General features: G+C 42.8%; 2 protein-coding genes across 4 annotated transcripts; one reads left to right on the top strand and one right to left on the bottom strand.

The window, feature by feature from the left end:
* Nucleotides 1–398: 398 nt before the first annotated feature.
* Nucleotides 399–26,091, bottom strand: TDRKH (tudor and KH domain containing). Of its 3 annotated transcripts, XM_012462732.2 has the most exons (14): nucleotides 25,955–26,037; nucleotides 17,771–17,919; nucleotides 16,340–16,446; nucleotides 15,146–15,335; nucleotides 14,296–14,435; nucleotides 13,878–14,199; nucleotides 11,227–11,387; nucleotides 10,877–11,049; nucleotides 10,594–10,658; nucleotides 10,165–10,316; nucleotides 9,839–9,937; nucleotides 9,485–9,581; nucleotides 9,188–9,279; nucleotides 8,916–9,004 (listed from the first exon to the last, which is right to left on the bottom strand). In XM_012462732.2, the coding sequence occupies exons 2-13, from the start codon at nucleotides 17,892–17,894 to the stop codon at nucleotides 9,227–9,229; spliced, it is 1,683 nt and encodes a 560-aa protein (XP_012318155.1). In that variant the 5' UTR covers nucleotides 17,895–17,919; nucleotides 25,955–26,037; the 3' UTR covers nucleotides 8,916–9,004; nucleotides 9,188–9,226. The 3 variants fall into 3 exon arrangements, with proteins under 3 accessions (XP_012318154.1, XP_064226910.1, XP_012318155.1); XM_012462731.2 differs by having other exon boundaries at nucleotides 399–9,279; nucleotides 25,955–26,091; XM_064370840.1 differs by lacking the exon at nucleotides 9,188–9,279 and having other exon boundaries at nucleotides 399–9,004.
* OAZ3 (ornithine decarboxylase antizyme 3) lies at nucleotides 3,122–6,231 on the top strand. The gene is given in 6 exon segments (XM_012462735.3): nucleotides 3,122–3,266; nucleotides 3,545–3,605; nucleotides 3,607–3,681; nucleotides 4,427–4,602; nucleotides 5,068–5,153; nucleotides 5,977–6,231. Coding segments are annotated over 6 exon segments (564 nt in total). The 5' UTR covers nucleotides 3,122–3,243; the 3' UTR covers nucleotides 6,120–6,231.

Genomic DNA, 26,091 nt, shown 5'->3' on the forward strand with positions numbered 1-26,091 from the left:
ATACTGATGGGAGAATGATGCTCTCACTTTTTACGTCAAATCTACCTAAAAGTGTAAAGGATGGGATTCCTTGGAAAACTGTGCCAGCCCCAGGAAGAGCCTAACCTTTAATCATTACACAGCAATACTTAAGCTAAAAAAGGAGAATTCGAAATCACAAGCTATGTAAGCCATAAAAAAACCCAACTATGGTAGGGCCCTGACAGTACCCTCTGGGAAAGGTCTCAGTACTGGACAGAAGACCATAAAAACTGGATGAAAGGCGGCCCGTTTGGCAGACAATATGGAAAGACTCGCCTTAAACATTCTGACCAGGCCTCCTTCCTCCTAAATACTCTTTACTTGGCCTCCAGGACACTGGTCTTCTTCAGTGTCCTTTGCTGATTTCTCCTTTTCTCCCCGCTTCTTAGAATGCGGCCCCCTCCACCCCGGGACTCCGTTTTTGGACCCTTACTCTTCTCAGTATATACTCACTGTTGATCTCATCCAGTCTCGTGGTTACAATACCATTTATACACCAATGACTCCCAAATTTCTAGTTCCATCCTAGACATCTCCCAAACTCAAGTATTCAACTGCTTATTTTCCTCTTATGTGTCTAAAGGACACCTCAAAGTTAACATGTCCCAAACTAAACTCAATTTATTTATGCCCCCTCCCCAAAAACTGCCCTATCTGCAGTCTTTCTCCTCTCAGCTGATAGAAACTCCATTGTTTCTTCTTGGACTGACCTTAACTCTTTTCTCTCATACTCCATCAGGAAATCCTGTGGGTTCTACCTACCTTTAAACTACAGATAGTCCCTGATTTGGATTTACAGTTTTTGAGTTTGTGATGGTATGAAAGTCATGTACATTTAGTAGGACATCAATAAGTGACATGAAATACTCAATACTTTATTATAAAATAGGCTTTGTGTTAGATGATTTTATCCACTGTCGGCTAAGTTGTCTAAGCATGTTTAAGGTTGACTAGGCTAAGCTATGGTGTTTGGTTAAGGTCTTTTAGATTGACTGACTGTGTCATAGACAGCATGGTAACCTCTGTGACCTGCACATACACTCCTGATGAGTTCCTGGAACTAGAAAGTCTGAAGTAACTGGAAAACCACAAAAGGAGAAGAAATGATCAACCCCTGTGGTGCCTAATTAACTTTGAGACATTCTTCTATTGTTCCTTATTCCCGCCTCAACTGATAAGGCAACTGGACTTTATATAACCGACCTTGGTCAACCTTGTGACTCCAGACCCTACGACCCCCTCCCAGCTTGTGACAACTGCCCTGAACTGTAACTTTTATAACTTTCCACTGCCTACCTCAAACCTATAAAACCAGCTCATCCCACCGCCCTGTGCTCTCTTTTCAGACTCAGCCTGCCTGTACCTTGGTGAATAAGCAGCAATGTTGCTCACACAAAGCCTGTTCAGAGGGGGTCTCTTCATTCAGAGTGCACATTTAACAGTTTGGTAGGTGTATTATATGCATTTTCAACTTATGATACTTTCAACATATGATGGGTTTATCAGGCCATAACCCTACTGTAAGTCAAGGAGCAAGTGTATTTCCAGAATCCAACCACTTGTCACCATCACCAATGCTCTACCCTGGAATAAGACACCACTTTCTCCTGGATTACTGCAATAGTCCCCTAAAAGATCTCCCTTAACTCTCTAGTTTATCATTCTCTATCGCTTATTTATAGCAGCCAGAATGACCTTTTTAAAGCCTCAGTCACATCATGTCATTCTGCCACCCAAAACTTTATAATGACTGCCTTTACTCAGGGTAAAAGAAAAAGGCCATCAAAAAGGTCTACAAGGCCATTTGCAATCTGACTCCATTAGCTCCTTCTCTATAGTTTACACTGCTTCACTCGGTGGCCTCCTTGTTTCTTGAAAACACCAGCACATTTCATGCTCAGGACTTCTCCATTAGCTGCTTTCACATTGCATGCTGTTATCCTCAGATGCTGGCTTGGTTAACAACTTCACACCCTCCAAGTGTTTAATTAAATGCCACTTTCTTTTTCAGTGAGAGATCACCCTATTTGTTACTGTAACCCTACCCATCCCCTTCACACTCCTGATCTTCCTTCATCTTGCTCTATTCCGCCCACCCCCTAGCAGTTACCTTCTAACATACTAAATAATATACTATGTTGATTTTCTAGGTTTGTCCTCTTTTAGAAGATTTGTCCCATAGGGCAGGGATGTGTTTTGTTCATTGACGTATCTCAAGCACCTAGAATAGTGTCCGGCTTATAGACCCTCAATAAATATTTGTTGAATGGATAAATATGCAGATGTCTCAAGCTGGCAGCGCCAGAACCAAATTTTGCTTAGTTTTTATCAACAATTTTTCTAGCAGTCGGTAATATTTTAAAGTTGGAGAGATTTACTACAAAACTGTCCTTCCAGTTTCTGTTGAAAAATCGTACGATATAGCACCATAAATTCTGCATTCCTGCATGGAACTGGATGGAATTGCATTGTATGGACTTCTTTGAGATGATAAGGTGTGAGCTTTCCCATTTTGCTATAGCGTCACACTGCAACTCCACTAATTTCCATAGGCTGTCTAGGTCCCTGAAGGCATTTAGTTTGGAATTCTTATCCTACAAGGGTTCAACAATCTGTAGCAACCCTGGGTTATTAAGGACAGGAATGGTAATAAAAATACTCAAATGGTAGGAGCTGGGAACCAACTAATCAGGTCACCACTGGATCAGAGCCTTGGAAGACTCCTGCAGTGTCAGATACCAACTCTTTAGTTGCTGGATTTTAGGGGAAGGGGAGTGTCCCCAGAGGAGCAGGGTGGGTAGGCACAAGTGCTCAGGCAGGGCTGTTTGCCAACCAGTATAGAAGTCTTCAAGTTCTGTTTTTTATTCATACAGCTATAATATGCATACTAGCTGAATATTAGCCTTGGATAAAAGATTAAGGTAGGGTAGGAGAGCAGCAGTGGAGTCCTGAGACATAAGGGCTGACCCTTCGTCCATGTCATAGTGCCAGCCGGGTCACAATGACACCAGGTTGCCTAAATCTCTGCCACCCACCTCTGAACCTCACTTTGCCACAGGGAGGCACTGAATTGAAAAACTGCCTCGTAACAGGTGGTGCCCCTCCGTCTACTCCCTTTCTTATATCAAGAGGGGAAAAACACGAAACTACCTCTACCCAATCTGGTCACCATACGCCTATTACCTTTACTGTTACAAGTACCGGATCACCCTCCGGAAGAAGATGCTGCCTTGTTGTTATAAAAGGTACTTGTTTTCATCTCTGTTTGCAGTTGATTATATAAAATGTAAGGAAAAAGTAAAAGAATTTGAAACAATTTCCCAAATGGCAAGAAATAACAGCAGAATAGGGGGTGGAAAGCTGGCATGAAACCTTTATAATTTTTCCATCTGGTTGGTCCAGGAACATAGGAACAGGCTGGACAACAGAAAATACAGATCATACCAGAGCCTGGTCCTGTGTATCTAGAAGTTGTATCTTCCCACCTCGATTCCAATATAATTTGGGTCTCTTTCCCAACCAGCATCACTTATAAGGAAGAGGAGGACCTGACACTCCAGCCCCGTTCCTGCCTCCCGTGCTCCTGAGTTCCCAGTAGGCCTCCAAGTGGGCAAAAGCACCGAGCAGAGTAACCACAACCAGCTTAAAGAACTGTATTCAGTAAGTGGGCTGTGAACTGGTGCTGTGACAGGGCAGCCTTTTGCATGCTGTAATGATACCTTGCAGAGGGACATCAGCAAGTTGAAAGATGAATTATAGACAGAGGTAGATGGGACACTGGAATGCATGTGTAAAAGCTATTTGTTATGTGGACAACAATTCTGGCCCACAGGCTGTAAATCAGGGTCCGACAGGTGGTAGTGAAAATCAGGATAGAAAAAGAGGGAGTGGGGACAAAGGTAGAACAAACTCTATAGAACTTCTGGGACATAAAGCTGTTCAGATGCTAAGCAGGATCTGGAATCCAGAACTTGCCCATGTATCATATTGCAGTAACAAGTCTGGTTGTAACCATGGCATTTTAAATAGAAGACTTTAGAGAAAACCCATATAATGAAAAAAGTGGAAATTATTAGTGAGAAAGGAAGCACATTATAAATCTTTGTTTTAATCCTAAGCTCTCTGATGCAAACATTTCTAAGTTCGTAAATGGTCACTGTACTCCTGGAGTGAAGTCAGCAGGCAGTAATACTGCCTTAACTGGACTGTTTGATATAGAGGAGAACTCTATAATAGGCATAGGCTATTAGTTCTTAGGACTAAGGGATATTACTGCATCTTTAAGATCTTGGTTCCAATTCTCCCAGGCTCCCTCCATCAACGCCCACCTTGCTTCAACGGACACACCCAAATCTTCCTGAAGTCTAATTTAAAGACTAGATGAGCATTTTTAGTCCTTTTCCAGGCTGGAAACTTGACGGTGCTAGCTACTGACCCCCTGCTCCACCAGGACCCAGTACAGTTAGACTTTCACTTCCGCCTCACTTCCCAGACCTCTGCTCATTGGCACGGCCTTCTCTGTGACCATAGACTCTTCCTGGATATGCCATATCGGGCCTTGGATCAAGGCAACCGAGAAAGGTGACTGACCCTGGATGGGAGAATGGGGAGGGAAGAGATAGGGGATTTCACCCATCTTATTGTGTCATAGTACATAGGGCTGATTCTCGAGCTAGATATAAGCAATCCATTCACTTGGCATGCAGATAAGCCTGTGAACTGAGCCAAGATCTGGGGTTCAAGGGATAAGAGTCCATGGGAAGTTGAACTTAGATCCAGAAATAGTTGAATAATGGGAAGTGCTTTCTAGCTGCTCATCTCAGTATCCTTTCTCCCCAGATCCCTTCTGTGGCTTACATCAGTGGTGTGCAATCTTTTGGCTTCAGAGAAAAATCTACCAAAACTAGTTTAGCAACTTTCATTCCTGGCTTGGGTGGGTGGAGGGTAGAAAATGACCAGTAAGATTTTTTTATGCTCCAAGTAGGTGTCTTTTCTGGATTCTGAGTTGGCCAAACATTTCCTTAACTGTTTTTCTGTGGCTCTTAGTTTGACTGCAACGCTGGAGTTCGTGGAAGAGAAGACAAATGTGGATTCAGTGTTTGTGAACTTCCAGAGTGATCGGAATGACAGAGGTGGGGAATCTACTGTTATTCCTTGCTCTTCTAGCTGAGGCAGCTGGATCGCTCCTATTCCTTTATAGGAGACCCTCTTCCCCTATAATCTTTAAAAATGTACCCTCAGGCATTTCAGGGATTCTTTTCTTCCCACCCACCACAAAGGAAGTTAAAGTGCCTAGCATTCTTTTCCATTAAGTTACAATTGAACTCTCAAGAAGCCCCTACAGGTGGTGTTAGAGGCCAGACTAAAGGAGAACTGTTGAAATCACAAAGAATCCATTCAAGGGATGTGGTCAGCAGGACAAAATGGATCTCAAATATACTGAGCACCTGCAATGTGAAAGGGTCAGACATAAGGCAAAGGGAACGGGAACATATTTAAGCAGATGCCTGGAGCATATGTTACAGAAACTATAGCTTCTTGCCTCAAGGAGTTCAAAGCCTGTTGGATACAACACAAGGGATGAATAACCATTCATAAGTAATAGATACTATTTCAGAGCTTACTATGCCATCATTGTATTAGTATATAGATAGACTTCACTAATCTCTAGTGTTAAGCACTTCATGAACATCTCATTTAATCTTAAATTCTGTGAGGAAGGAAGGTTCTATGATTTGTAAATGGAAAATTTTATAAATGGAAAACTGAAGTTCTGAGGGACTACAAGTGTTAAAGCCAGGGTTAGAGCTTAGGTCTGTTTGACTACAGCACATCCTATGAGCCTGCACTACACTGCTTCCCAGGGCCACTCCCTAGTGGAAGAAATCAAATCTGGGGACATATATGTATTGAGTTTTAAAGCATGTTCTAATCATTTGTTCTATTCTTCCACAGGTGCCCTGCTGCGGGCCTTCAGCTACATGGGCTTTGAGGTGGTCAGACCAGGTCACCCTGCCCTCCCTCCCTGGGACAATGTCATCTTTATGGTGTATCCCCTTGAAAGGGATGTTGGCCACCTGCCCAGTGAGCCTCCCTGAACATGCTTATTCCAACGCTTTGAGGGGCTGGAAGCCTTGACACATGGGAATCAGGGGCCTGGGATGTGATTCTGGACACCTTCCATCCTAGGAATAAAGGGCAGTGCAATCATCAAGTGTTCACTGTTTCTTGGGGGGATAATATGGTTGGCTGGAGTGGGACATACACCTTTACAAAGCTGAATTCACTGAAAAGATCTCAGAAGACTTAAATAGAGAGGGAAAGTACCCAAGGATTTTCGGTTCCCTTTGCCTTCCTCCATGCCCCAAACCATTTCCCCATTTATTCTAACCATTTACTGAGCACTAATCAGTGAACTCCCTGGTTCAGAAAGACTAAGTTTTGTTGGGCTGTTTTTATCCATATATTTCAGTAGAGGTGCTGCAGATGTGGAGAAAACCCTAGAAGGCACATAGATCCCTTGGCTTTGGCCCGAGGTGGCGATCTCAAAAGACAGAATAATAGGTAACATAGAAGAGGGCATTCCAGGCAGCAGGAAAAGTACTGGGCTGTACTGACAGAATGGGATGTAAACAGGTAAGACTTAACGGCATCTTAAAGACATTTATACATAGTAAACTGCAGGTAGGAATGAGACATTACTCATTTTCCAGGTTAGGAAGTCTTATGAATGATTCTATCAGGGACCTCTATCCTTAAGAGTAAAGGTTCCCTAAGGAACTAAGGAAACTGGGGACTAAATAGCCTCATGACCCTGTATGGTAGCACCAATTCCAGGGCTGAACATGCTTCAACGAGTTCACTGCAGCCAACATCTGAAATATCAAATAAATGGAAGCCCCTTAAAGATTCCTCCAAGACTACATGAGCTACTCACCAGAGCTGTTCCTTCACTACAGCCTTTCTGCTAATCGGTACTGAGATTTTTCTAATTTCTTTTTTTTGGAGACAGCGTCTTGCTTTGTCACACAGGCTGAAGTACAGTGGCGCAATCTCAGCTCACTCACTGCAACCTCTGCTTCCCCGGGCTCAAGCGATCCTTCCACCTCAGCCTCTCGAGTAGCTGGGACCACAGGCACACATCACCACCCCTGGCTCATTTTTTTGTATTTTTGGTAGAAATGGAGTTTCACCATGGTGCCAGGCAGGTCTGCCGCGGCCTCCCAAAGTGTTAGGATTACAGGCGTGAGCTACCAGTGCCTGGCTAATACTGAGATTTTTCTGAGAAAATAAATTTTGAGAATTGTGGTTGTGAGAAAATTTCCATGTAGTATACAGGTAGCTCTCACTAATCTCCATATTAAAAAAAAAAACAAAACCCTTATTTACTAATATTAAGTTTTCTAGTTTATCTGGCTTTATCCTTAAAAAAACAGTTCATTTCACTTGCCATTTTTCTACCGTCCACATTACTATACATTAATATTTACTTTCAAGTACCTCAAGTACTTCAGGGCTCTCACTGAAGCCTCGCAGTACTGTTAGACATGGAAAGATGCTGTAAGGAAACGCGTTAACATTTTGTAAAAAGTTTACAGTGGAGATCTCTTCCTTAAAGATTCCTCCAAGACTACATGAGCTACTCACCAGAGCTGCTCCTAGAATATTGGTTTCTAGAATCTTAATCTGGGCCTTTTCTTTTGAATAGTATAGGTGGGGTCTTATTCACACAGCCTAAACCTAAATTGGTTCTGGTTCTTAGTGAATAGTTTTTTTTTTTTTTTTTTTTTTTGAGACAAAGTCTTGCTCTGTTGCCCAGGCTGGAGGTGCAGTGGTGTGATCTGGGCTCACTGCAACCTCTGCTTCCCAGGTTCAAGTGATTCTCGTGCCTCAGCCTTCCAAGTAGCTGGGATTACAGGTGCCCGCCACCATGCCTGGCTAATTTTTGTATTTTTAGTAGAGATGGGGTTTCACCATGTTAGCCTCAAGTGATCCGCCTGCCTTGGCCTCCCAAAGTGCTGGGATTACAGGTGTGAGCTACCATTCCTGGCCAGTAAATGGTTACTTCTGAAGTGACTTTAGGGAAAGAATATAAATGTCTACATGGGAGGGAGGGACACTTGTTTCATAGATGGGCCCCTTTCTGTGCGGCAGTTGGCAGTTTTCATCAGATTTAGGCTCACAGCTTGCTTCCACCTTGTGATTCAATCAGAATTTGGTTTTAGAAAATGTTCTTGAGAACTTTATTCAGCAAAAAAAAAAAAAAAAAAAATCCTCCAAATGATTTAAACAGAACTGTATACTCTTCCTCTCTCTCCATGAGTGTATATGTGTGTATACATATAGATATTACACTAGCAATTTAGAAAATTTCCTGAGCCTCTGTCTCCTTTCTACTTGTATTTTAACTAAAGGTTACAGAGAAATAGCTGGAGCAGTTTCAAAAACCTGTCTCCAATAACATATTAGCAATTGAGGCTGGGAGGCAGTATTCTCTTCCCACTTCCTGAGGCTTTTAAATATAATTATGCTAATTTTTGCCTTTGCCTCCTAATTCAACTACAGTCTTTGAGTTCACCACTCAAAAACTTTCCTTAACCAGAGTCACCTGATAAGGTGAGTCAGAAATCTGCAGAATCATCACTTCCAATGACCAAAGCCTGACTGTTTCCCAGCCTTGAAAAGGACCCAGCCTAGCAGTGATGCACATTATGACTGGTAGAGGGGACTGAGCCTGACGCTGAACAGCCTGGAAGCAACACAGCAGTATTCAAACCCTGGAGGGTTGGAGAGAGATCAGGGAGGTGGAATGGGGGAGACACACTTGTCTCCCTCTGTGCCACACCTTTTTTTGGTAGTCCAATGGGAAGAGAACATGAATTTGGTCCACAGCAAGCCATACTGTATGTGTAATAAAGGAAGGACTGCATGGATCCTTTATCATACACTCCTCTCCTCCAGGCACCAATTCTATTGCCAAATCCTGCCAAAGACAGAAATACACAAAAAGCTTGAAAGTGCTCAATCTGAGAGCAAGTTAAGCTGCAGGAAAGCAGCTGCAGAGAAGAATATTAAGACAGGGCAGAAAAGAGGGAATTAAAGCAAGTGCCCCAGTGTCACCCTCATTACTTTCCTGTTGCTACAGATAGATAATAGCTGCACTCACACAGCAAAGCAGATGGTTGAGCAAGCTGAAGCCCAGACTTCAGAGTAAGTAGTCATCTTCAAGGTTATCATCACCAGACATGGAAGCAGCTTCTATTGAAGAGAAATAAGGAGAAGAAAGTTAGACACTGCCCTATTCTAGCAGGCAGTGCCAGCGAGGCTCAAAAGAAAAATGGACCTCTTGGTGCTCAATGACCTAACTAGGAACCAAGCCTTCAATTAACCTCCCTAGTTTGGAAAGACTGAATGAGAAAAGTTAACTTCCAAAGATGCTCTAGGGAGGAAATGCTGCTTGTACCTGATAAGCTGAGGCAGGAAAGGGTATGTGTTATCTCTCCAGAGCTCTTTTTGGTCTCAGTGAGCAAGGTGCTGAGAGAGGCATCTGTTTCTGTGGCCTGAGTGGATGAAAAGAGGAAAAAAGGAGGAACATGTTGGCTTTTAGGACAAAAGAAGCCACCCTTTCATTCCTCTCATAGGACCTGGTTAAGGCAGCTGCATTTGGCTACCAGGATGGACAAAAAGCTCCTTGGGTCAAGTACTGTAGGAGCTCAGAGTCCTTAAGAAAGCTAATACAGTGTCAGGACTAGAAGCCCTTAGTGTCTATGTGCTAGATTTATCTGGAAGAAGCACCCTGTAAACTACAATGGCTCACCATGTCCTTCATGTCTGTGGCAGCTCTATTTTCTTCCATGTCTTCAGGAAGCTCAACTGCATATCCTTTGCGTACTAATTCTAGCCCAATATCAAGTTTCTGAGAAGAAAAATGAAAAGGGAATGATGTTCTCTTAGTAAGCAAGGGAAAATTTGAGAAAACAAGGCAGAAGGACTGACACTTTAAAGATATTCCTTTGGTGAGATGGTAAGAAGGATCTTACAAAGTAAGAGTAATATCAGATAAGGGTTTCTGGGAAAGAAAAAGTAAATTAGGCTATAAATACACCGAAGATATAATACGCAATGTGTGAATGCCAGTCTCACCTTCCCATTGCTAGTATCATATAAGTAGATCTTTGGCCAAGTTGAGATCCCAGTTTGGACATAGCTAGAGATCTTGGCTACTAGAGGCTTCCAGTCAGCACAATGAGTGAGTCTATCAAACTCATCCAAAGCTTCCTCTTCCCATTGGTCACCTAGCAAAAGATTGTAGGGTTTATTGCTGATAGGGGCGGGGATTACACCCTGGAAGGAAGTCGGAACTACCCTTTTCTACTCAGGAAGACACCTGTGTCTTCTCTGGTGGGGTTGGGTCTGCCAGGCAAGTTTCTGGCTGCTGCTAGTGCTGGTGAGGAAAAGGCACCTGAGTCCCCAGAATTCAAAAAGCCTGCGAACGTGAGAATTCCTTCCAATGAACTGTATGAAAATTATTCTATTTGGAGGTAAGCTCAATAGGTGGCATGATCAATTTACCTGAGGGGGCGATCCGTGCCAGACTACATTCTATTGCTTGAAATGGAAGGCTTAGGAAGTCACTCCTGAAGTAAAAGAAACTAAAATTAGAATCCTGGGGCCAGAAACTTCTTATATTGCTGCTTTCAGACAGAACCAACTAACATGAGACGATAACCATCTGCTCTCTATACACAGGTTCCCTTCCAAACCCCCTAACAAATGCCAACAGCTCACCACCCTATGGCCAGAACGGAGTCAATAGCTGGGATGCAGCTAACTTCACTGTGGCCTCAGCACTGACCTGAGAGCCCTGAGGTCCTTCAGTGGGCAATCTCCATTATCTCCAAAATCAACAAAGTAGAGGTCCAAGTTTCCATTCTCCAAGGTGCCAAGGACCCGGGCTCGATACCAGGAACCATTTGTAGGTAAAGGTGCTGCTACAATGTCTCCTACATACACAGTCAAGTCTTCAGGCTGTACATGGGGATGAGGAGTCAGGAAGGCATAGAGTTACAAAGTGGTAGGCTCGTAAATAGAATCGCAGAAGAAAAAAACAAAAAGTAGTTGCTCCACAGGGAAAGGATGAGATTATAATGAAAAAGATATGCCTTCTTTTCATTAAACCCCAGCCCTGTCCCCATGGCAACTTACCACACTATTCTCATAGTGCTGGGTCATCTCATTGACAAGCTTGTCCAACTGCAGGCTGCGGGAGCCAACAATCTGGATCCAGAAGTGGTTAGGGTGTTCAGAAGCAGAGACGTAGACTTCTAGGTACTCATCAGCATGGAAACTGAAGTCAGGACTGGGGACTGAACACAGAGATAAGGATGGTGGCCATATCAGACCACCACTCTGGTTGGAATAAAGAGACTACATCAGGGGAGTGAGAGGTACAAATACAGCCATTTTTGTATTTTTTACAAAACGGCTGTTACCATTTTAAAATGGCTGGAGGGACAACTGGATGAATCAAACAAGAATATCCTAAAGAAAGGTACTGCTGGGCATGGTGGCTCATGCCTGTAATCCCAGCACTTTGGAAGGCTGAGGCGGGCAGATCATGAGGTCAGGAGTTTGAGACGAGCCTGGCCAACACAGTGAAACCCTGTCTCTACTAAAAATACAAAAATTAGCTGGGCCTGGTGGCAGGCGCCTGTAATCCCAGCTACTCGAGAGGCTAAGGCAGGAGAATCGCTTGAACCCAGGAGGTGGAGGATGCAGTGAGCCGAGATCGTGCCACTGCACTCCAGCCTGGGTGACAGAGCTAGACTCTCTCCAGAAAAAAAAAAAAGAAATTTCTGATACTAAGCTATCCTTTGTACCTTTCCATGTAACTGAGTAATAACAGTTTACATTCTTTGTCATGTGCAACGTATTCAAATCACCAATTATAAAGAAAGAACAGTTTACATTCTTTGTCATGTTCTATGTATTCAAGTCACCAATTATAAAGAAGGTAAATCCTCCATATGCTAGCTGCAGAAAAAAGGTACATGGACAGCAACCTTCACATGGACAGCGACGGATATGGGCCTGTTCCAGATCCCATTCTACCACTGACTCCTTGTGTGACCCTGGACAAGTCTGTGAGCTTCTTGGGGACCCAGGTCCTCTCTGCCCAGGCCAGCACCTATGTATAGAAGAGAAAGCTCACAGCCTTTTCTTTTTGAATAGTGATGATTTTTAAAAACAGTAATGAGACAGGCAATAAAAAATCTGGCTAAGAATTTTACTTGTTGAAAAAGTAAGTCTAGGATGCGTGTGGTGGCTCATGCCTGTAATCCCAGTACTTTTAGAGGCCAAGGTGGGTGGATCATTTGAGGCCAGGCGTTTGAGACCAGCCTGTCCAACATGATGAAACCCTATCTCTACTAAAAAATACAAAAATTAGTTGGGTGTGGTGGTGTGCACCTGTGGTCTCATCTACTAGGGAGGCTGAGGAATGAGAATTGTTTAAACCTGTGAGGCAGAGGTTGCAATGAGCGGAGATCATGCCACTGCACTCCAGCCTGGGTGACAGAGCAAGACTCTGTCTCAAAAGAAAAAAAAATAGAAAAAGAAAAAGTATGTCTAGAGAAACAGTATCATGTAAATCCAGTTATTTGATGTATTACTCATTTGTTTCCTGTGTCAGCATATTTTGTTCATTTTCATCCTCAGCTGTTTTATATTTAGAAAAATATTATGTGTAGTATTAATCCAAGTAAAATATTACCAGAAAGGAATATCTGTGATGATAGACATAGGCGTATTCATGAAAACAGAAAACATTTTTTATTGCTTCCTATTTTGGGCAATCTAAGCCAGTATTTCTTTTTAAAAAAAAACAACTTTTTTTTGAGACAGGGTCTCACTGTCACCCAGGCTAGAGTGCCGTGGCACAATCCCAGCTTGTTGTAGCCTTAATTTCCTGGGCTCATATGATTCTCCCACTTTAGCCTCTCAAGTAGTTGGGACCACAGGTCGCACTACCATGCCCTAAGCCAGTATTTCTTTTTTCTTTTCTTTTTTTTTTTAAAAGAAAACCCGTGTTTATTTAAGTTGTTACAAAAACAAAACATTTGAAGTACTTTGAGGACATTATCCCAGACTCACTTGTTCTGCTACAGAAACTAACCTAAAAAGTTGGAAATTAAAGGATATAATCTAAGAGGTTATAAAGAGCAGGCTGGTAAAACATGGCAAAAGGAGCTCTCTCTTTCCCACCCAGTCTATTTATACCTCCAAGCTCCTGTGCATTTTCACCACATAGGTCTGCTAGCTTACAGAAAATGCCTACAGTGAAGGCAGGAATTATAGGCCTACTCAGAGGGTACCCAGACACAGAAAGTTTTAGGGTAAATAATAAACTACAAATACCCTCTTTGTTAATTCATCTTTGTTAATAAAATTCATCTTTGTTAATATCTATCTTCTGCTGGTGACAACTTGTCTCGGTATAGTCTGTCTCAAGAAAGAAGTGGTTCAGGTTGGGTTCTGGAAAAGGAAGAAGACTTCCATCAACTTTGGTCCAGAGTGGAAGAGGCACCAAGTTTTCTCCTACAGTTAGGAGCAGAATCTTAAACCTGCATAAATCATTTTCAGTGATCAACATCTGCATCCTCAAACTGTCCAGCAACTGTTGGTGTGGACTCTACCACTATCGTACCTTCATAATATCTTACTGAATCTGTTATCCTGACCCCAGCCATAACATACTGGCTGCTCACAGACTGAGAAAGCATTCCTTGTAATCTCTCCAATGTCTAAGCCAGTATTTCTATCTTCTATGATTAATGGGCTCCCTCTTTGTTACATACTTTCAAACATGGACATCTCTGGGATGGCCTGGGCTCCAGACTTCTGAAAGCTGTCATCACTATGTTTCTCCCAGGAACCTTCCTTTGGCACTACCACGGCCATGTCGCCACCTCCTTTGGGTGAAGGAGTCACCAGGGGTATAGCCGGCTCCATGCTGGAACTGCTGTTTTTCCATAAAGCTGGCTCTCCAGCTCCACCTGGCTCTGTCACTTCTTCTCTTTTCACACTGATTGGCTGTTTGCGTAGGACTCTAGTTTCTGCAGAATGAGCAATTCTCTTCCGAAGTTCTTCATCTTCTGAAACTTTCTCCAGTATCAAATGCTGTAGAAAATAAGAGAAGGGATGATATTCTGACCCAGGATAGAGTAAAAGGATCTTCTCATGCTTAGGTATAGTTCAAGTCTATCAGCTACTTGCCTTGGCTGCTGCCACTTCCTTCTGTGTTCCTGAGATTTTTATAAGTCTTGATAGTAGTAATGTCCCTTCCGATTCTTTGTCACAGGTAATTTTGGCTCCAGAGGCCTTACAGATAGAACGAATCGTCTCGCCGCCTCTCCCTACATTGAACAATATGTAAAAACCTGCCCTTCCCTCCTGGCCAACCTTAGCTACTGGGGAAATCACTGTTTTGTATATACTAGAAGAGAATGAGTTCTCATTTCTAAAGTGAACAAAATATAAGATGTTGTATGGGAAGCAGGAGCTACTGAAATCAATACTGTGAAAAGGAGAATACCATATTATTTGCTTTATCCATTTTATTTAAACTCTATACTCTGGCTAGTTTAACTTCATGTCATTTCCATTTTGACTGCTCAGCATGGCCATGCCAAGTCACAAGAAGATATGCTACATGGTGTGTCAGAACACTGGATCAAGGGCAGGACATTTCTCTGCCTCTAACAGCAGCACTAAGGGATGCTCTAGGGGAAAGCATAAAAGGTACTCTCTCTAGAGCACTATCTTCAAAGACCTAAGATAACAGCATCCCAAGCTTCCCTTTAAAAATCAATTAACAGGTAAATTTAATACATCTACTAGAACCCTTAAGGAATCAATTTATAAGGCTGAAATCATACAACTTCTTGAGGAAACAAGGTTTTACCACTAGTTCTGCCAAACAGTAAACCTCTGGTCTTAATGTCCCTGTCTTTTTTTCCCTTACATGGTGAAGGGGAACTAGGCCAGAAGAAACCCTTGGGAAGGTGTGGAAGAGAGGCAAAGGTAAAGAATAAAGGAAACAGTAGAGGAAGCCATCCAGTGGTACCTATGATTCTGCCCACAGATCTCTGGGGAACTGAGAGCTGCTCAGACACTGGGGTACTCTCTGTCAGGATCTGATGGATTGCTGCTTTGGCCTTGCACACCTGAACAGGAAAACCACTGATAAGCAGCACTCGCTCATCGCCTACATCCTCTGTGTCCACATCAATCCGAGCACCTGTCTGTTTCCGCAGCTGCAGAGAAAAGGACATTTGGCAGTACATTCTGGAAGAGCTCCCATTTGAGCCCAGCTACAGATACTCTAAACCAAACCCTGGAGGTAGTGTTAGCCAAAAGAATTGGCTAAACCAGTCCTCAGTTACTTTATGTAAGGAGATTAGCAACAAATGTAACCCCAAATGGCACTGAATTCAAACTCATTTATCTTTGTGTATAGAATCCTTTCTGCCTGCTAATTTATTTGGACTGGAGAATCAAATATTTTGTTTTCTTGACATTTCAGCTGAACAATGGAAGATGGTAAGAAGAACCAGGTAGCCATTCAATATTTACTGTCAATTAATGAGAGTTCATTAATTCCACAGAAAAGGGTAATTCAAGCTATACCATGGTGATAATCACCCAGTCAAAAACCCTTATTTCAAGCTAAGTCATCCTCTCTCTCTAGGGAGTACTCTTCTCTAGAAGGGAAGTAGCTAACAAGTTTAGTTAGCTAAAAAGTTCCTCTATTTCTTCTTTTAAAAATATACATAGTGGCTGGGTGCAGTGGCTCACGCCTGTAATCCCAGCACTCTGGTAGGCTGAGCCAAGCAGATCACCTGAGGTCAGGAGTTTGAGACCAGACTGGCCAACATGATGAAACACCATCTCTACTCAAAATACAAAAAATTTGCTGGGCATGGTGGCAAGCGCCTGTAATCCCAGCTACTTGGGAGACTGAGGCAGGGGAATCACTTAAACCCAGGAGACAGAGGTTGCAGTGAGCTGAGATTGCGCCATTGCACTCCAGCCTGGGCAACAAGAGTGAAACTCCATCTCAAAAAAAAAAAAAATACACACACACACACACACACACACACACACACACACACACACAGAGAACGTGATAGAGAGAGAGAGAGATCGAGCGAGCGAGCAAGCATGAGAGTATTTTGTGATATGGGGTCAGAGGAAGGAAACAAGAAATCAATGAAAAGAATCAATCCTTGGGGAAGTGGACTCCTGCTCACACACTTACCTGTTTAATATTGGCTCCTTGCCGGCCAATTATGAGTTTCACAGCATCCTGGGGAACCCGCATCTCTATCTCAATGTCATCTTCCCCAACAAACGTCAGCCGCTCTTCTGCACAGATCATCATTCATCAGATCAGACTTAGATAACACCTAAAGCTATTATAACTACCAGTCCTCCCCAGAATCTGGCTGTCGAAGAGACACCGATCCAAGAGATAAACTGAGGATTCTCAACCACAATAACGAGGAAAAGTGGCATCTGAGTAGGAATTAGAAGGTCAGAGATGGGCATTTTCTCTTGGACACAGTTTCAGATGCCAAAATGGAAAAAGCAGACTCTGCAATAAAGGGGTGGTGGGGTTTGGGCAAACTACTTCTCCCGAGACATGACTACTGGAGAAGAATGAAGGGCAAAAGTTGCCTGAGGTGTCCATTAGGCTCAGAACTTCTCCTGACTGATATGTACATAAGTCGTTTCTCTAGGTCCTATCCTCTAGATCCAGCCTTTGAGGAAAGTGCCTTCTCCTAACAACTAATTAGAGAAAAGGAATATATATGAAAAAAGAGTATAGAAGTTAAAAAAGAACCCTTTGCTGTGTGGTTGTTGCTGAAGAAAACAGATCAATGGAGTTATAAAATGAATTCATTTCATAGACTAGCTTACTTTGCTATGTAAGAACATAGCAAAGACTAGGCCAGACATAGTGGCTCACGCCTGTAATCTCAGTATTTTAGGAGGCAGAGGCAGGTAGATCACTTAGGTCAGCCACCCTGGTGGTGAAACCTCATCTCTACTAAAAATATAAAAATTAACCAGGAGTGGTGGCACATTCCTGTAATCCCAGCTACTTGGGAGGCTGAGGCAGGAGAATGGCTTGAACATGGGAGGCAGAGTTTGCAGTGAGCCGAGATCACTCCACTGCCCTCCAGTGTGGGCAACAGAGTCAGACTCCGTCTCAAAGGAAAAAAGAAGACTAAATAATTTTGGTCAAAGATCCTCTCAGAAAGCCAATTGCAATACCTCGGACAGGCATGGAGGCACATGCCTGTAATCCTAGCACTTTGGGAGGCTGAGGCAGGCAGGTTGCTTGAGCTCAGGAGTTCAAGACCAGCCTGGGCAACATAGCAAAACCTCATCTCTAGAAAAAATACAAATATCAGCCAGGTATGGTGGCACATGCCTGTGGTTCCAGCTACTTGGAGGCTGAGGTGAGAGGACTGCTTGAGCCCAGGAGGTTGAAGCTGCAGTGAGCCATGATCGTGCCACTGTATTGCAGGCTGGGTGACAGAGTGAGACCCTGTCTCAAAAAAACCCCCACAAAAAAACCCAAAACAAAACCCACACAGTATCTGGCAAGGAAAGAGTTTTTCAATTTAACAAGGCAGGAACACGTCTGAACATTTTCACATGCAGCGTCATAGGGCTCACTTACCTCTGCTTTCCCTATACCTGCGGTATAGGATATAGGCAATTGTTGCACTGGCTGGGATCCCAAGGCCCAGGGCTATTTTCTGAATGGTGGACAGGCTTGTCCAAGAAGTCCGTTCAGTGGACATTTTCTGCTGTACTCTGACTTACATTCTGAAACAAGCAAAGCAGGGAAAAGAAGGTGCTTTCATCCAATACTTGCATGAATAGCAGAGAGGCATGGGAGCACATTATTATTGAAAAGAATACTGCCTACCTTCCAATTTCAAGAGCTTCAGCAATTTCAAAATTTATTTCATATAAAAAAGGGCTCAGGGTATTTTTTTAAAGTTAGTTAAGGTGCACATACACATAGGATTAAATAGAAGCATACTTTGCTTTCCCCACCCAAGGAGAAGTGATCAGTTTTAAAAGACAAAAAAATTGGCCAGGCGCAGTGGCTCATGCCTATAATCCCAGAACTTTGGGAGGCAGAGGCAGGTAGATCACAAGCTCAGGAGTTTGAAACCAGGCTGACCAACATGGTGAAACCCTATCTCTACTAAAAATACAAAAATTAGCTGGGCATGGTGGCACATGCCTGTAATCCCAGCTACTGAGAAGGCTGAGGCAGGAGAATCGCTCGAATCAGGGAGTCGGAGGTTGCAGTGAGCCGAGATCACGTCAGTGCACTCTAGCCTGGTGACAATGCGAGACTCTGTCTCCAAAAAAAAAAAAAAAAAAAAAAAAAAAAAATTAAATGAATCAAGTATTTAAAATACATACATTTAGATTTCATATTAAATTATTTAAAATTACTTATCTAAGTTCTTTTTTTTTTTTTTTTTTGAGACAGAGTCTCACATTGTCACCAGGCTGGAGTGCAGCGGTGATATCTCAGCTCACTGCAACCTCCACCTCCCGGGTTCAAGTGATTCTCCTGCCTCAGCCTCCCGAGTAGCTGGGATTACAGGTGCACACCACCAAGCCTGGCTAATTTTTATATTTTTAGTAGAGACGGGGTTTCACCATGTTGGCCAGGCTGGTCTCGATCTTCTGACCTCAGGCGATCGGCCCGCCATGTTTCCTAAAGTGCAGAGATTATAGGCATGAGCCACCAAGCCCTTATCGCCCTACTTATCTTTTTTTTTTTCTTTTTTTTTCTTTTTCTAGAGTGCTCAGCAGGAAACCAGCCTACTTATCTAAGTCCTTAAGTCCTTTTATGCCTCTAGGCCTTACCAGAAGCTGTTGCCTCTGCAAGGAATGCCATTCCAGACTTAGCAAAGGCCTTACTAATTATCTTTGTTGGAAGTACAGTCTTCATTTACTGTCTCTACTTTCTGTTTCTATTTACCCCTTAACCAACAGTGAAATGGGGTTCTACCCTGCTCCATCACCAAACCTATAACTTCCTAATCAACCCAGAGGGCACGCATGGAACTTTATCTCACCTAATCTCTCTGCGATAGCAGGAAGGTGGCCACTACGTCCACAAAACTTTCTCCTTGGTTTCTGTGCCCTCTTTCTCTTGGTTTCCTCTCATATTTCCCTGCAGGGTCCTTACAAGTTTGGGCTTCTCTTCCTGTGCCATCAATTGTTAATGTCACTCTGCTTTCTTTAGACAATTTCATCCACATATGTGGGTTCGATTTCTACCTATATATTAATGACACCAACAATGCTGCATCTGGCCTGATTCAAAAGCTTTAATTTTATTTAGACTACTGCAATGGCTTTCTTACAGGCTTTTTTGCTATGAGTTTCTGACACTCTATCTTCATTTTGCTGCCAAGCATATTTTAACATCCTCCTCATTATATTTCCTTATTCCACATAGTTTCTCAGCCTCCCTCTCCATCAAACCTCTCATGTCACCTCCTCCAACCTCTCTCAGCTGAGGTTCTTGCTTTCTATTTCATTGAGAAAGTACAGCATCCAGAGAAAATATCCACAAGCTTCTACACATTTGCCACCTACCTCCACCTATGCCTAAATGCTTGCTGTTCTCTCCTGTGACCACAGATGAACTGTCTCTGCTCCTAGCACTGAAGTATTTCATAAAAGCACTGCTCCACAAGTTCTCCTTGCTTCTCCTGAGTTAACATTTTCTTTCCTGGCTACTGGATATTCCCATCAGCAGACAAATATTCTCCATTCTTAAAGAAAACTCTTCCTGGATTGCACTTCAACTACTTCCCTTTTCTTCCTTTTAAAGGAAAACTCAAGTGTCAATATATCTGTCCTCAAGTTATCTTCTTAAGTCCACTCTAACTGCTCTTATCAGGGTCACCAATTTTATATTGCTCAATCCAAAGATTGATACCAGATGTCCCCATAGTTTTGGCACAGCTGGTGATTCCCTCTTCTCTGAAACACTTGTTCCATAGCACACCCTCCCAATTTTCCTCTTTCATTTCTGGCTGCTCCAGCAGTCTCCCAGTTGCTGGTTTCTTCTCATTTTTCCAACCTCTAAACACTGGAGTGACTCAGGGATCTGTCCTTTGCCCTCTTCTCTGTTCTGCCTCATTTCTTTGGTCTCATTCACAGCCTGGCTTTAACTCCTATTTATATACTGATAACTTCCAAATTAATAGATCCATTTAGGACCTTTCTCAACTGCCTACATGGATCTCCATTTGATGTCTAATAAACATCTCACTTAATGCTGAACTCCTGATTCACCCCCTTCCCATAATCTTTGGTATCTCAGCAAATGGCAATTCCATTTGTTGCTGTTGTTGTTGTTGTTTGACACAGGGTCTCTCTCTGTCGCCAGGCTGGAGTACAGTGGCACATGACTTACTGCAGCAGAAACCTCTGGGCTCAAGCAATCCTCCCACCTCTCAGCCTCCCCAGTAGCTGAGACTATAGGTGCATGCCACCATGCCTGGCTAATTTCTGTATTTTTTGTAGAGACAGCGTTTAGCCATGTTGTCCAGGCTGTTCTCAAACTCCTATGCTCAAGTGATCCACCAACCTCAGCCTTCCAAAGTGCTGGGATTACAAGTGTGAGCCACTGCACCCCACCTCGACTGCATTCTTTTACTTCCTTAGTCATCTTCTCACTCAAACTGCACACTTAGCCTGTCAACAAGTCTTACTTGTTCTACCTTCAAATTATCCAGAATCTGATCACATTTTCTCTTTGCAGTTCTATGACCCTGCGCTAAAACACCTAGATTATCGCACTGCTTTATTATGTTCCTGCATTTGCCACTGTCCATTCAGTTTATTGTCAACACAAGAGCTGGAGTAAGCATTATGTGCTAGATGCTACTGTGGCACTAAAGACACAAAAATGAAAAGATAAATGTGTTGAGTAGATACCACTATGCCAGGCACATTTCATAATTTTATTTAATAGTCATATAACCCTATAAGGCAGGAAATAACACCACAGAAGAGTACACATGCTTGAAGAGGTTATCTCATCTCTAACACAGAGTCTGGGTTATTACTTGCTTGTGAAAAACCTTTTAAAGTGATTTTAGAAATCCTTCCCCATCCTCCCTTTTACCTAAACTCTCAGGGTAACAGTACAGTATCTTTATTACTATTTACTTTGATCAACATATTCAGTTCAAAATTAATACTGGTAGAAAGCGCTGTCGGTGGTTAAAAAAAACACACTAAAGACTAAAAACCTAAGATAGATGATAAAAAACTGAAAACTAAATATCTGTATTTCCAGATATTACAATCAGGTAGAACAAAACAAGTTGGTTTTAAATGAGATTTGCTTAAAAATGAGTAAATGTAACTTATGCCATGATTTGCCTTCAGGTACAAAAATTCAACCCAAATAATTACAGTAAACAAAAATGTCTTTCACCTTGGGGGAAAAAACTGGCCATATCCTGGTAAGGCTAAAAACATACTCTTTAACACAAAACATACTCTGGAATAAAACTAAGGCTTTCAGGAAAAGCACAGTCAATCAGGAAGAATGAAGAGAGAAAGGAGAACATCTAACACTGAAATCTCACTGAGGAGCAGAGAGTCTGGTAAGGCAGACTGGAGGTGGATTTCTTACTATAGTTGTCCTTTCTTATCCTCAAGGCATTGTTATAAGAACCCCAGTGGATGCCTTGGAGTACTGAACCCTATCTACAGGTTTTTTTCAATCTGATAACCAAGATGGCTACTAAGTGACTAAGGTGGGTAGCACATATAGCACAGATATGCCGGACAAAGGTAGGATTCTCGTCTGGGCCAGGATGGAGATTTCACTATGCTAGCCAGAATGGAGCACAATTTAAAACTTAAGAATCGTTTATTTATGGAACTTTCCATTTTTTTCTTTTTGGACCAGGATTGACTATGGGTAAGTGAAAACAAAATCATGGAGAAGGGGACACTACTACATGGTCATACAGATGACCATAATTTGCATCTGGCCTCACAGTTTTACTGATCAATAGAACTGAATAAAGTTCTTCAGAGAATTACCACAAGTTTGCCAAATCTATTTTTTCTCTTTCCTGGTTTTAAACAAATTTAATCCACCTTCTTGGCCAGACTCATGGCCTGAGCAAAAAATTAAACCTCCTTTTATTACCCAGGGTGGGGAATGGGTACCTCTTTTCAAGTGTGTTGTCTATTTTGGGTCATTAGTTACTCAGTAAATTCAGTATATCATTTTTGGAGACTATCAATCTGAGGGAATACTGTTTTCTCCCAACCTTTTTAGAATGTAGAACAGAAAGGGTTGAGTATAATGTAGGCTGTTTGTTTTCATGTATGAGGTTCTTTGTCCAACTCATTGGATAAACATTAGCTTCTCTTTTTTTAAATAGGTTGCAAAGGAAACCTTTCACCACTCTGAAAGTTTGGATGGTATTATGTAAGCATGTTTGTATATACCAAAGAAAAGGAAACAAGTTGTTTCATAAAGGAGATTTTTGGCTTCTAATTCTCGAATACATACTTCTCAAACTGCTACTTTCCTACATTAAGGGATGATTTATTCTTGGTATCTAGAAAGGATTTGACTTTTGTCCCCTGGTTACTTTAGATATTTTCTTATGTGATCAGTAAAGTGTAAAGCTTGTCTCCATTATTAATGTGTCTTGGTTAAATAGTACTAGCTCTTTCTTACATGCTGAGCGTGTTGGGGACAGGAGGAGGAATAAGAATTTCTACTTGAAAACATATTATAGTAGGAAAGATAAACACCAAAACAGACCGGGCACGGTGGCTCATGTCTATTAATCCCAGCAACTTTGAGAGGCTGAGGAGGGAGGACTGCTTGAGACCAAGTGTTTGAGACTAGCCTGGGCAACAGAGTAAAACTCTGTTCCTACCAAAAAAAAAAAAAAAAATTTAGCTGGGCGTGGTGGTGCACGCCTGTAGTCCCAGCTACTCAGGAGGCTGAGGTGGGAGGATGGCTTGAGCCCAGGAGGTGGCCACTGCAGTAAACTGATTGCATCACTGCACTACACCCTCGGTGACTGAGCGAGACTTTGCTCAAGGAGTAAAAAACCAAAAAGTATAGGGGAAGATGTATATAGGTTATATACAAATACTATGCCATCTTATACAAGGGACACAAACATCTACGGATTTGGGTTCTGCGGGGTTCCTGGAATCAATCCCCTGCAGATGACGAAGGGAGGGACGACTGTATAAATTCTTGGTCAATGCGACAGTTGAAAGAAGCTAGAACTTTAAGGTTTATTTCTTAGATGGTGCATAGTTGAAAACCATCTCATTAAAATACTACTCATTTTCCTTCTGCAAACCAGTACTACATTAATAAACTGCAGTAAATGGACATTTGTTCAAACCAATAAATATCGAGTTCTGATGTGTGCTTGGCCCTGGGGACACAACAGTCAAGATAGACTTGGCAGCTGCCTTCATGGAGTTTCCTGTCTGGCAAGGAAGATCTTGACAGGCAGGAGTCTCTAGGTCTTAAAGGCTTTGGGGAAACTGAAATCTAGCCTTGCGAACAAGCATAAACTTGATCTGTATTTTCATGCTGTCTGCTTTTAAAAACACCTTTCTGGCCATAATTAATGCTTACGGAGCATAGAAATCACAAGATTTTATAACTAGAAGGGACTACAGAACTTATTTGATTCCATTAATAATGTTGCAATTTGGGAAACTGTGGCTCAGGGATAGAAATGGATTTATCTAAGGTCACACAACTAATTAGTCATTTCTATACAACACAGTGTGCAAGGGAAATAAATCTTGTTTTGCTGGCCAGTCAAGATCACACCTCTTTACAGAGGCCCAAAGGACTAGCAGCATTTTTATTTTCCAGTTTTTCTTTCTTTTTTTTTTGAGACAGAGTTTCCCTCTTGTTGCCCAGGCTAGAGCGCAGTTGTGCAATCTTGGCTCACTGCAACCTCTACCTCCTGGGTTCAAGTGATTCTCCTGCTTCAGCCTCCTGAATAGCCGGGATTACAGACACCTGCCACCACGCCCAACTAGTTTGTATTTTTAGTAGAGACAGGGTTTCACCATGTTGGCCAGGCTGGTCTTGAACTCCTGACCTCAGGTGATCCTCTTGCAGACTCCCAAAGTGCTGGGATTACAGGCGTGAGCCACCGCACCCGGCCTTGTTTTCCAGTTCTGACACTATCAGGATCAAGTGCAGTGGGACCTCTGCAGCGAAGGCCCCTCAATCTCGAACCCCTACACTGGGGGTTGAGTTACATTGCTATGGGCTTTCCAGTATCCCCAATATCCCTTCATAACACATGCCATGCTTATCATTCTTGATTAACATCTGTGGCTGTGGTGAAGAGAATGGATTGAAGGCAGCAATGGTGGCTGCAGAAGACCAATCAGGGACTAGTCCAGGTGTCAATCAATGATGGAGACCGATAGAAGCTGATGAACTGGAGAGTTTGTTGTTGTTTATTTAGAGACAGAGCCTTGGTCTGTCACCCAGGTCGGAATGCAGTGAATGATCACAGCTCACTACAGCCTTAAACTCCCCCAATCGTCCCGTGTAGTTGAGATAGGCACAGCTTTTTTTGGCCGATCTCTATTTGAAGCAAAAGCTAAATTTCACTAACTCCTCTTCAGATATTACAAATGAATTTGTGCTATCAGCTGATGTCTCAAAAAATGAGAATCTACTTGATCAGTCAATATAGTTTTGTTCACAATTTTCATATCCTTTTAGTTACAAGCTTCTCTTAAAGAAAGAAATGGAAAATAATGGAAATGGGGTAACTGCGTAGTACTGACTACCAGCTTGTGTTTTATTACTTAAAACTGAATGGAAAGGAAGAAGAAACTAGAACTTAAGACCATAGTTCCTAGGGGAAGCTAAGAAGAGAAGGACATGCAGATCACTGCTGAGTGAGAAATGTGGTTAGATAATGGTTTTCTGTAAAAGCGAACTTTGAAATTTCCCGACATTTGTATTGAACAATTGCCAACAACTATTTGACATGCATCTCTAAGGCTTACTTTATAATTTTAAATGATAGGAGTCAAATAGGATGAGATCAGGAGTCAAATCACATTGTGAGCTCCGTGAAAGCATAGATAACTCATCTAATAACCAAAACCTACAAAAGACCTATAACACGGTGACATGCCTGAATCGAATCAGCTCAATTTTCTCATCCCTGGTACGTTTATTTTAAATTCAGGAGAAGAAAAAAAAAAAAAAAAAAAAAAAAAGGCGTCAACCCCTTTCTCTCAAAACAAGGAAAGGGTCTAAAAGTCTTTGAAATGGGGGTCTCCAGCCAACCCCTACGATGATACCTGCATTAAGGAATAAGGAGGGATACTGGGGAAAAATAAAAAACCCAAAGTATTATTCTGACGACTGTAAATAGCCATCCTATCAGCGATAACTACAGAAAAAGCTGGCGAAAGTTAAAGGCAAAGTGATAAATGGATGGCAGCTCTCAGTCTCAAAAAGGCCCTGTGGAAGAGTCTTAACTGACTCGGGGCAAACGCAAACGCTCCCGCACCGGGGCCGTTGTGGCCTAAGCGTGGGACCGGAGCATGTTCCTCAGATACAGTTAGGATTTCCCAGTGGGTAAAGCTGCCCCCGAGCGGCGTCTCGCAGCCCAGGGCTCTGACTCCCGCCCCTGCGCCCACACGCTCCCCTCTCCACGGGGGCAGGCCAGACCCCTCCCTTCCCTCGACCCCGCATTTCCGTCTCCCAGTGGCCCGGGCTGCCCATGACCCAGTCTTTCCCACTCCCCAAACCTTCGCTCTCCATCCCCGCCTTTACCGCTCCTCCAGTCAGCCGTCGAGCGCGCCGCCTCGCACCTCGCACCTCACCCCAGCTGCCGCCACCGCCGCCACCGCCTCCCACTCACACAGCTACTGAGAGTCCAGCCGGCGGCGCTTCAGCCGCCACTTCCCCGC

This window comes from Aotus nancymaae, unplaced genomic scaffold, assembly GCF_030222135.1.
Source record: "Aotus nancymaae isolate 86718 unplaced genomic scaffold, 86718_ANA_hifiasm-v0.15.2.pri h1tg000108l, whole genome shotgun sequence".
Taxonomy (NCBI): domain Eukaryota; kingdom Metazoa; phylum Chordata; class Mammalia; order Primates; family Aotidae; genus Aotus; species Aotus nancymaae.

What these genes read in the sequence shown, in the direction of transcription:
- TDRKH (XM_064370840.1), bottom strand. Translation starts at nt 17,894, where the DNA reads ATGTCCACTGAACGGACTTCTTGGACAAGCCTGTCCACCATTCAGAAA. An exon ending in CAGGTATAGGGAAAGCAGAG is followed by an intron (nt 16,447 to 17,770) that starts GTAAGTGAGCCC and finishes TGATCTGTGCAG; the next exon opens with AAGAGCGGCTGACGTTTGTT. An exon ending in ATGATACTAGCAATGGGAAG is followed by an intron (nt 9,938 to 10,164) that starts GTGAGACTGGCA and finishes TTTTCTTCTCAG; the next exon opens with AAACTTGATATTGGGCTAGA.